The sequence below is a fragment of the Gavialis gangeticus genome, unplaced genomic scaffold (genome assembly GCF_001723915.1).
Source record: "Gavialis gangeticus isolate Ggan-Ray unplaced genomic scaffold, GavGan_comp1, whole genome shotgun sequence".
Classification (NCBI taxonomy): Eukaryota; Metazoa; Chordata; order Crocodylia; family Gavialidae; genus Gavialis; species Gavialis gangeticus.
In genome coordinates, this window is record NW_017729028.1 from 6,127,529 (window position 1) to 6,139,676 (window position 12,148).

At 42.1% G+C, this 12,148-nt stretch overlaps 1 protein-coding gene across 2 annotated transcripts in view; it reads right to left on the minus strand.

Moving 5' to 3' along the window:
* The window catches only part of KIDINS220 (kinase D interacting substrate 220), a 162,844-nt gene that overhangs the window by 39,838 nt on the left and 110,858 nt on the right, over positions 1 to 12,148 (minus strand). For both annotated transcript variants that reach the window (XM_019520724.1, XM_019520723.1), the window contains exon 23: positions 2,890 to 3,068. In XM_019520724.1, the coding sequence (XP_019376269.1) occupies positions 2,890 to 3,068 (179 nt within the window). The remainder of the gene's footprint in view (positions 1 to 2,889; positions 3,069 to 12,148) is intronic.

Sequence of the window (12,148 nt, forward strand, 5' to 3'; positions counted from 1 at the left end):
CCAGCAGCATGGAGAGCTGCCTCCAGCTGGTAAGTCTGGCATGGTGGAAGAGGAGAGGGGAGGCAGATCAAGGCCCCCGCAGGGAGGGAGGCGTGAGGCTGGGGCAAGAGCTACCCAGTCACGACGGGGTGGGCACGGCACAGAGCCATCATTCATCCAGGGGGTGTGGGTTCTGCCGCTGCACGCCACTTGTCCAGGAGCCACTGGTCTGGTGGCTCCCATTGCTGCTCCAGCTGCTGGGCCGGGAGGGCGTGCACCCCTGGATCTGCGTGGGGTGGGGTGGGGCCAGGGCTGCATCAAGCTCTTCCTAGCAGGGCAGGACTGCTGGGGGGAGTGCAGCCACAAATTTGCCGTTGCCCCTTCCCAGCACAGCCCCACCCAGCAGGAAGACCATGGCACAGCCCCAGCCCACCCCGTGCAGACCTGGGGACACATGTCCCCACCCCCCGCCCTCCTGGATTAGAGGTGGGAGCAGCGGCGGGAGCCGCCTGATGAATAGGCAAGTGACAGATGAGAGCTGATGGACCAGCAGCTCCTGGACAAGCGGTGCGCAGCAGCGGGAGCTGTGCTCCCCCGCCCCACCAAGCCACAGCTCCATACCACACCTACCCCACCCTGGCTGGGCAGTGCTAGCCCCAGCCCCAACCCCACACCTCTCTCTCCACATGGGCCTTGATCTGTGCCCCACAGTCCCTTTCCTCCCCCATCATGTTCCACCACACCAGACTTACTAGCTGGAGGCAGCTCTCCACGCTGCCCAGCTGTGCTCCTTGCTGCCTGTGTTGCACTGCAGCTGTGTGGATGCACGGGCCATTTATCGGCTAAATTATCAGCCTGATATGGCCGATTTCTAATAAATTACATTTTCTTTATATTAGCGCCGATCTGATATTGGACCGATGCATCTGTGCACATCTATAGAAAACTCATATCTCCTTGGTTTTGCTAAAGCCAGATCTTAGTAAGGATGCAAGAAAGACAAGACAACTCAATTAAGTGTGAGGTCAGTGAACACAAGTTAAAGTGCATTCGACTGATGGGGATGATTTCATTTGGAAACAGAGAGGCTTGAAATTATGAAGTGCAGAAAATTAATAATGGAAACTAAGAAAAAAGATCCACAGTTGGCGATGAATAAGGACAATAAAGAGTGTTTTAATTATATCAGAAACAAAAGACATCCTAACAACAGTAAAGACAATGCAAGCTCATTACTATATAAAGGCAAAATAATAAAAAAAGATGCAAAAGAGGCAAAAGCGTTCCAAAAATCTTTGTTGCATTTTTGGCAAGGAGCAGGACGATGCATTTACAGCAAAGTATGACAAAGTTTTACTCTATTAGTAACTCAACATCTACTAAACATAAACATCGGGGGAGGGGGGGCAGGATAGTGAACTGATGCCTCTTTGCATCTTTCCAGTCTAAAGGGGGCTCTTCAGCTGGTCCTTTTAACTGCCAAACAGTCTTTGTTAACACAAATGAAAAAACAAACCACCAACAAACAAAAACTGATAGCCTTTCTCCAGGCAGTGGGAAAGGCTCCTCTCTCCAGCCCCTTCCTGGCACTCCCCTGCCATCAAATTTTGGGTCCCAAAGGCAACCCCAGAGATGAGATAACATGGCTCCGCAGGCCAGATTCAGCCCAGAGGACATAGGCTGAACACCACCAGCTTGAACAAAGTCTGGGTAACATCAGAAGAGGCAAAGGAAGTGAGCAATGAAGAGGTAAAAACAGTTTTAGAAAGTTCAAGACAGGCATGTTAAGAGGTAGGCTAAAGGTCTCTCAGAGTACACGTTGTGGTTATATCTGGCCTAGGACAGGATATAGGCTAAGGGCAGAAGTTACATATAAACCAGTGTAAGTGATCAGAAACTGATTCAAATCTGTAAGACAAATGAAATTCAGTGCATATAAACTGCTTTCAAAAAGGATGAAACTGGTTTAAGATAAACCTGGATGGATTTAGTATCACACTCAACTGATTTAGGTTAAATAGGTTTACTGAACTTCTGTCCCAGATACCTTACAGATTCAAGTTAACTCACAGTATCCCAGGGTCCAGCTCCCCTGCACTTGGGCAGGAAAGACTGCTGTGATCAGATGACCCCAGCAAGATAGGAGTCGAGACATTTTATTTGTTTATCCGGTTAATCTACGCATCTTAGACTAACCTGTGAAGACTGAATCAATTCAGCCTCAGGCTTTTTGACTATCTACTTAGCTATAGTATAAAAAGAGAAGAAAAAAGGGGTATATGAATACTAATATTGAAGTAGAACCTATTCCAAGCCTTTATTTTTTAGCCTTATTTAGCAAGCTTCTGAAATTGGGCCAGGTAACAGAGCACAAACATTTGGGTTCAAGTCAAAACCTCTGCTCTTCGACTTTGAACTACAGTTTTTTTCAGGACAGTCCACTTGCAGGTAAGTCAAGACAAATGCTTTTTTAAAACTTAATTTGAAATCTAGGTAAGAAACACTTTCCCCTAACAAGCTGGCTCCTGTTAGAGATTTTGAAAGATTCTAGAACTTAGAGAATTTAATATTAGCTTCTTTTAAACATTAAAAAAAAAGCTTTTTCTTTAGATTAGTGCACTTTTAAAATATTACCAGTTACTTGAAATGCTTTACTTATCGCTATATCTTATCAGTATTTCATTATTAAATTTGATATTAACATTTATTTACATTTGGGTTTTGAATATTTAATTTTGGTGGGGCTGGCTCTTTAAGCCTTTCTTGGTTCCTAGAATGACTGGGGGCAACAATGGCTCTAAATGCTATGAACTTTGAGACAGCAAAGGTAATGCAATGCACAATGTAAATCCATGCAGAAAGGAGAAAAATAAACCTAAAAATTACACTTTATTTGAAAATTATACTTACCTGCAATGATTTCTCGTAGCTTTGGATCTAAGTTCACAGTACATGGCAAAAAGATTTTTACATCACGTGCTATTAGAACCGGTGTTCGTGAAGACAAAAATACTTCAAAGTTCCGGATGTCCCCATCAATTTCAAGCAAAGGTTCAACATCTTTAGTTGTTGGAATATTCTTTGAAATTCTTAAATAAAAATAGGCGGGGAGAGAGAGAAAAAGAACAGCAGACAATTAGATGCACTTGAAGAAGTTAAAGCTATCAAAATGTGGCTTCCATTTCAAATGCTGTTCCTGTTTTAAAAAATGTTCCAGTGTGTAGAATTTAAGGGAGGTAGTAGCGGGTCACATCCCCAAGCCAACGCTCTGGAAAATGCAAATGACCTGTAGAGGTCAGGGTACACCTGCATTTTTATAAAGGTGTTACTTGGTTTTATTTCTAAAGAAAAATCCAGCATTTTCTTTTTCAAAAAACCCCAAGCCACCAGACCCCCAGGACCCAATTTCATGCTTGAAGGTTCACAGATATCTGAAGACACAAGATCTACAGACAGCCAATAATACAAGACCCAAAATAGGATAAGAAAAAGGAGGAAAAGTTCTGGGGAGCATTTAACTTTAAGAACCATGCATTCTAAATTTTGTACCCACCTAAGGTGGTGGCTTTCTATATCCATTCTTTGGATTTTGTTAGGTTTTTTTTAATTTGAACTGCAGCCGTGCCTCGAGTCCTAATCATGGACTAGGGACTCCGTTGTGCTTTTTACTATATAGATATAACATATTTACTTGAGGACAAGATGACCCTGAATGTAACATGAACCACCAATAATTAGATTCTACACAAAGAACATTTAAGTTTATTATAATTTTCCTTGTATGGAATCTAATTATTGGAGGATCATCTTAAATTCATCCTTCTCCCCCACTACTGTAGGTGGTGTGGCGGAGTGGTGATGAGGGGGGCAGAAATGGAACAGGTAGGGGGCAGTAATGGGGCAGGCAGTGGGAGGCAGGAAGTATGGAGGTGGTGGAGCAAGCATCCTGACCCCTGCTGCCTGTCCCCCTCACTTACCCCACATTGTGCCCCCCCACCCCCGCTTCAGCATCTTACCCTGTTTCCTCTTCCTCCCTTCTCCACACCACTTCTGCCATGCATAGCCTCAGGTATCCACCCCCCCTCCTTGCTCCCATCTTCCTCCTCCTTAAGTCTCTCCCCACTGTCTACCTCAACCCCCCCACATCTTTGCTCTACACTACCAATTCAGCCAGTAGCAGCAGTGTGAAACTGGCACTGCTGTTCCAGCCTGGCCCCACAGCAGCAGGTAAGGAGTGCAGCAGAGGGGGACAGAAAGGGAAAAGTGGCATGTGGGGATAGGAATCACAAGACTGGAGGCTTCCAGGCAGGAATGGCAGGGTGTGCAGAGGTGTGTGTGTGTGGGGGGGGTGGATAAGGATGACAAGCAGTAGCTGTGGCTCCGGCCCTGGCCCCGGCCCCAGAAGCTACCCCCTCTCTGCTGCCTCATGCTTGTTTGTAAAGCAAGGGGCTTTCCCCACCCTTTTCCCCCCACCCCCGTGGTTGTGCAAACAGTCCCTATCACCAAAAGTTTCTGTGCTAAGACAAGAGACCTACATATGCAAACGGGGATACATAAAGAAACAATCCAGGGCAGCAGCATAAGCAACCAGCTTGCTATGATTATTACCTAGCTTAAGTTTTTTAAGAAAATGACAGTGACAAAGAGGTGTTTAAAGAGGGATGTGAAGAAAGATAACAAGGCAGCCTTGAAGTTACTTCTGAAAGTGTTTCCTTCTAAGCATGCGTGGCAGTATGGAAGAAAGTATGAATGGACTTGTTTGAAAATTTAACTAACGGACAGCAGAGGGAGATGATCACGATAGGAATGACAGTGAATGAAAAAAATGAGAAATTGGGTGGGGATCCTTGAAAGTAAAGATAAATAGCTTGTTTGATGCAACAGAGAAGAGCCAGTAAACAGACACGGAGAAAAGTGACACAGTAAAGGAGACTACTAGAAAAATGATCTTTGTATCAGCATTAGATATGGCTACCAGTGGAACACACTACCCTATTTTGAACTTAAAAAAAGAAGGGTTTGACTATAACCAGTACACATACTGCAACTAGCCACTTGGCAGCTCTGCCCAACAATACAAGTCTCTTGTATTATACATACGCTGGCATGTTTCTGAAGGAAAATTAGCAAAATTTCAATTATTAAATTATTTTTCCACTTTTACTAACTTCTTGTCACTATGGCTAATATTCTAACACAAAGGCGGGCAATTATTTTGGGCAAAAGGCTGCTTACTGAGTTTTGGCAAGCCATTGAGGGCTGCATGACAGGCAGCCAGGGAAAGATAAATATTAATTTTCCTAATTTTTTAGGGGCCCCACAAGCCGGATACAATGGCCTGGCAGGCCATAATCGGGCCTGTGGGCTGAATTTTGCCCACTCCAGTTCTAACATTACATGAGGATCTTATATTTTCTTTTTGCAGTTCATATTAGCATTTTGAAAGCATGTTTTTTCTTTCATCTGCTCCACAACACCCATTTCATGTACCAACAGACTGTTTTCAGAGCCAGCTTTTACAGATATCTGTAGAAAGGTTTTACTACAGAAAGGGCATCAGAAGCAAAATCAAAGATGTCACTAATGGCCAATACTGCAGGTTGGGAGGAAAAAGAGCCACACTTGTACAAAGGTTTTAGTTATGGCTTATTGCAGGCGGTGGCAATCTTTTGCTTGCAACTTAGCCCCTGCCAGAGACCAAACTTCCAGACCTCCCCAGCAAGCAAAAGATGAGACTAATTAGAAAAAAAGCAGGTGCTAGGATCTTGAGGGTGCTTCCTCTGCAGCAGCAGGGAGAAAAAACTGAATATGGCAGACAATAGGACCTTGGAGATCTCTTCCTCTGGTGTGGCTGAAGTATGTTTGCCGAATCCCTGAGCTGCCATAGGCTGGATTCAGTTTCTTCAAAGGCCCAATACAGCCTACAGGTGACAACCCCTGGCTTCTTATTTCAAACTTTGGTGCTTTTTTTTTTTGGAAGGTTGAAGTTCATAGTGCTACATGAGATAGCTGATGTGGTAGAACAACTACAGTTAACATGATCCTAGAACAGTGTTTCTCAAACTTTTTAACTCAAGACACCCCTTGGAAAATGCCAGGTCTTATTTTTCTGTCAACAAAAAGTAAAAACTGATAGAGCAGTCTTTTGTTTAACTCAGAAATCCATAACTGTTGTCTTTCTATCTGAAATCTCTGGGTTTATCTTCTGAATCATGTTTGTAAACCTAACAGTGCTAACACTATGGCACCTCAACACCATTTAAAGAATCTCAAGGCTGTGGCACCCTGGTTGAGAATCACTCTGCTAGAGACTATACATGACCTTAAAGCATATACCTGCATACTGGACCATATACCCCAAAAATACAAGTTATTTTCATACCAAAGATGATGGTTACACAGTGCAATATTGACAAAGGCACATGGAGATGCAGAGCATTTTCGTGCCTAACTTTTAGATACCTAGCTTTTGGCACAGAATTCACAAATCTATGTGAGACACTTAAATTCCCCATACTCTAAATGAGGAGATAAACATGTTTACAATTGGGATTCACAGCACTCAGCATGCTGGTCAGGGGATGCCTAAGCCTGCCCATGGGCAACAATGAAGAAAGGAGTGTGTTTGAAATCTCACTTCTTCGCTAGGCCTAGGTATCTATGTGAAACTGGGATTTACAGTCCAAATCCCTCACCTACACTAATAAGCCTAAGTATTCCCTTCATGAATGGGAGGAGTGCCTATCTGTGTACAATATCTTCATTGTTAAGAGCACTTGGGTCAGGGAGTGGGAGATCAGGATTTTACATTCTTCCTCAGACTGCAGCAATTCAAAATGACATCTTCATGTCCAGGTGGAAAACCCTGTAACACTATAATAGAGGATAGGCCAGGCTGAAAGCCTTGCTGTTGAAACTGGGCAACTAGTCAGAGAAGAATGAGAGACTTTAGGATCAAGAGAAAGCATCTAAGAGGGAGCATAACTCTGTACCCCAGTGACAAGGGCACTCTTGTAAGAGGGATAAATCCTGGATTCTGGTCCCTGCTCCATGACTGCACATATAATTTATACAATGGCTATAATGCAAAAATATATGATCAGTGGTGGGAGTGGGACTAGAACTTGAAAGGGGGCTTCCTTTACAGAAGTACCAACATTGGACAAAAATCAATTAGCATGCATTTTAAGTTGTCCATTCTATACACATACACACATAATTGAACTAAGATAAAATAAAATGATATCTGAAATGGAACAGTTGAAGTGCCGTATCCATTGCATTACTTTTTAAAATTAAAAAAACCTGCCAGAAAGATGATTAAAGGTTTAAATAAAACACACAGCTGAAAAGTCACATGAAACAAATTAGCTGAATTGTAATGCCAGCTCTGCTTAAGTCTGAATGTGAACAGTGTTCTCAATATGATGAACAATGCTACTGTTTAGAAGCCAATAGCCCACTGCTGGTTTACATATTGGAACCTCTATTCTAACCTTCTGAGTGCAATACATTATAACTAGTCTTTTGAAAGAGAAATTTATGTAAATGATAATCTTTTGGCCAAATGCCACAAAAACCATGTGTCTATACTTTCATATAAAAATTTAGCATATAAAAAGTGCTTTAAAAATGACTTACTCTTAAAATTACACAAATGGATTCAAACTCCAAGCACTGAATCTACACTATCCTTCCCCTGGAGCTTGATTTTTCCAGGGCAACAAATCATCTTTAAATTTGGAAGCATTTCTAAGTTAACAAAACTTCTGAATGTTGAAGACTATCTGCTTTATTGATAAAGAAATTGATTTTTAAGGGGAAGGCGGGGAGAACGTACTACTACTCCCATTTAACTGAATGGGAACTACAGGTTATGAACATCCTTAAGGAAACAAACCTACATTGTATATTGCAGCTGCACTATAACGTACCAGACACATAACAGCTTATCCTTCTTTATTATATGACATTAAAATGAGAGGCTCAGTATGTCTACTTTATTAAAATCTCAAAATGCTGATTTTAGCACAGGTAAAATAGCATCTGCATGGCTTTATATTCTCTCTCGTTTAAAACTTTTATTATTTAAAACCTGTAATTTCAGGACCTTAAAGGTCCTGGATAACACTACAGAATCAGATTTCATTTTAAAAAGCCACTGCTGTGAGTACAAAGCAACTGCTCATACTGTTCTCTACTATGCTTCCTAAATATTCATATTTACTGTACGTGTTTCCCCATGTTCCTGTCAAGAGGACACAGGACTTGCTTCAGTGTTTTTCAGTTCATGTTCTGCTCTCTTGTTGTTGATCTAAAATGACCTAATCCTCATGAGACCTAAAGAAGATCTTAGAAGAATTGTGAGAAATATTTAATATTTTGCCACCTTGGCTAAATCAGTGAAATAGCTTAGGCAGCAGGGGTCTAGTTTACATAATATGTAAACATTTAATATGGTGGCTAGTTTAAAAAATTTAAATCAATAGTAATACTTACTACAGTGCCACAGATGTGTACAAGGCTTTTAGCCACTGACTATGTAATCAGAGTAGAACAATGTCTGGTGAAGGCAAACGGTACATTAATTATAGAAGCAACAGAATAAGTCAAAAAACCCAGTGTGCATATGGGGGCAACCTAGGGTCAAGAAAAGACTGCAGAGTTCCAAGGAACTTCTACAAGAGATGGCTGCTCCTTAGAAAAATCTATTGACACTTAAAAAAAAATCATGTTACACTGGCTTCAAATGCCTAAAGGGGCAATTCTGGCCTACAGTTAGCGTAGTCTGTTTTCACTGCTTTGTGAGCAATGCTAAAAGAAACAAAATGAAACAAAACAAAACAAGGAAGTATGTCATAATCAAATGCAGACCAGCATCCCATTTTCTAGCAGTCTACACAAGAACTGAATAATGCAAGTCACTTCCTATGATATTGTGACACATGGTATAGGACTGACCCACTATTATTGAAAAGAATGATAGGGTTGGAAGAAACCTCAAGCTCAACCTCCTGCATGAATGCAGGATGTGCTACTCCTAAAACATCCCAGACAAATGCTTATCCAGCCTCTTCTCCGAACCTTACAGAGAAGGAGATTCTGACATGTTCCTGGACAACTTGTTCCACAGCCCTACCATTCCGCCAGTAAGAAAGTTTTTCTTCCCCCGACACATGTTTTACATCTGTTTTCTGCAGTTTAAACCCATTCATTGCTTTAAGTCCTTCAGGCTTTCAGATGTTTGAAAGTTACAATCGTCTTCCTCCTGTTAATCTCTTTTCTCCAAAGTAAGCTTACCCAGGTCTCTTAACCCTTGCTCATATGACTTGCATTCCAACCCCTTTCTCATATTTGTTGCACACCTCTGGATCCTCTGGAGTTTCTCAACATCCGTGTTAAAACGTGGAGCCCAGTACTGCAATAGTAAGTAAGCCTAACTAGTGCTTAGTAGAGTGGTATTATCACCTTGTGTATTTTACATACAATGCACCTGCAAAGAAAGACCACAACTAAATTCACTTTTTTCTTTTCCTTTTTGCAAGTGCATCACATTCATGTTGAATATCAAATCTAGCAGGACCCACAGAACTTTAAGTGGTACTACCACCTATCGAATCCTCTCCCATTTTGTATTCGTGCATTGATTTTTTTTTTTAGGTGTAGCATCTTAGATAAAATAACATTCAAGCAAGACAAATGTATCACCCAGTTCTCCAATTTATTAATAACCTTTTGAATTTTACTCCTATCCTCCAAAATGTCTGCAACCTCCCCATACTGAGTTTTACAAGTGTTAAACTACTAGACCCAGAACAAATTCATATGGAACCCCAAATGAAGCCTCCTGTTATTCCAACATTGAAATAACAGTAGGTATTATTATTTATAGGTAGTTACTCTTTGCTTGAAGTCATTCAAACAATTAGGTATTCACTTAAAAGTAATACTTCCTATCCCACTGAATTCTTCAGTTCTTTCACTTCTTCAGGAGAATGTCATCCTGTGATCAGATCAAAAGCCTTACTAAAATCCAAGAATACCATGTCTACACAATCTCTTCATCCACCAAACCAGTTAACTTGTCAATGAAGGCTATCAAGTTGCATGATTTGTTCTTAATAAATCCATGTTGGCTGCTGGTGGGAATTATAGAGTGAATGCTATTAAAACTCAGTGTTCCTGGCTCATAATATGTGTGGTAGTTGCAACATATTCATAAATACTGAATACAATTGTAGGACAATACATGTCCACGATCACTCTATAATCTAGCAATACGCAATGTGACACCCTGGCTATGCTCAAGTCGACAGCAAAATTCCATCAACTTCAACTGGGTCAGGATTCCCCTCTTCCTGTGGTCTTAACGGTACTTACTGTCCATACTTCATAGTCCCAAAACTTGAAGTTTGGTAGTAAATGTGCATTACCAGCAGTGCACATTTGGAGACTAACAAGACTCTTGGACTGCCAAGAAATGAACTTATGCATGTAGGCTTACACTATGTATTTGTGAACAGAAAGACATGTTTTAGGAAAAAATCTAAGGCAATGGAAGTACAAAGGAAGCATTTTTGAAGGACTGTTTGTTGAGAGAACATGTTTTAGAGCTGTGACCATCTTCATGCAATCAGGTGTTTACCAGATAGGGTCATATTGGAAAAGACTAACTCAGTATTAGCTTATTATTTATGAAAAAAGAATGATGCTGAAAGTTTCGAGACTTTTTTGGCAGCTTAGAGTTGTAACTCTAGATAAAGTAGCCAAAATGGACACAAAAAATGCAGCAGATCAGGAAAAAAGTCATAGAAACAACAAGTACAAATAAAAGGAAAGGATATCCACACTAGTTAACTTAATCTTAATGTGCTACTACCTAATAATGAGAACTAAAAAAAAAGTCATAGATTAGAACCTATTAACAAGTAAATAGCTAAAATACAATGCATAATAGAGCGGGGGGGGGGACTGTATACTAAATATATTGGCAACCAAACTAAAATGAGCTAAATTAATTAATTAGGTATATTTTTAAGTGATGTTTAGAGCTAAAGGATTAATTAACAAATTACAAAATGTTTAACAATGTCAGTGTTGTAATAGGTAATTAAGCATACTGGAAAACCCTTACAAAGCTAGACTCCTAGTATCTAGTCATTAGGAGGCTGCGGTCTCAGGCCACTGGTAGATATTAAAGGCGCAAGGGGATCTGATGCACAATCCCAACAGTGGCACCCCCTGCCATGCCACACATGCATAGCAGGAGACATGACAGATCAGATGCCAAGCACATCATATTGCCAGTGCAGGGGAAGCCCAGGAAATGAACCCAGACTCCCTCAGCACCAGCAAATAGCTGGGAGCTCCAATCAGCTGACTGGGGCTCCCAGCCAAAGAAACACATCAAAGCCCTTGGCTCCCCTGCAGACCTGTGGCTGTGATCCCTAATCAGCTGACTAATCAGTGCTTCCAGCCTCAGGTGGACACAAGTCCTGAAGGGCTCTGGTGTGCTCCTTAGGCTGGGAGTGTTGGCCACATGTTCATTTTAAGGCATGATGGGAACCAGCCATAGAGTTATTACATGTTTTATGTAACAATTTTGTGGCCAATTCCCTGCTTTATCTGGCCACTAACTGAACAAATGTGTGGTCACATCAATACTTAAGATGCAACTAACCAGTTAATCATGTCTTAAGTGTAACATCTGCCAAAGACCTCAGGGTCCCAAACTGCACTTTGCTGCAGTGCTTAACCTTGGCAGCCAAGGTGGTGTGACTGGTGCAGGGCTCAAAGCAGTGGCACAGAGTTGTGTCCCCCCAACTATGGCTAAGTGGGCAGGGGCTGCCTCACCTTGGCAGCCATGGCAATGCAGCACTCCCTCCCACTTCGGGTCCCACCTGGTGGGCCATGGAGGTGGTCCCTGCTCAGTGCCAGCCTGGCCAGGCTGCAGACCTGTGCCCCACTGTGGGAGCAGAAGTCTGGGGGGGAAGGTGCCCCCCCATATCCCCTGATATGTCACCTATGGCGTCACTTATGGTCGCACACCTCCTCCCCCCCCCACACACCCCTCCTTCCACACACACTGTGGGGCTGGGGCCTGGGAGCAGCATGTTGGGAGTGATGGGCACCAGTAGGGCTTGGGGGGGGGGGGGGGGGGGGGGGGGTT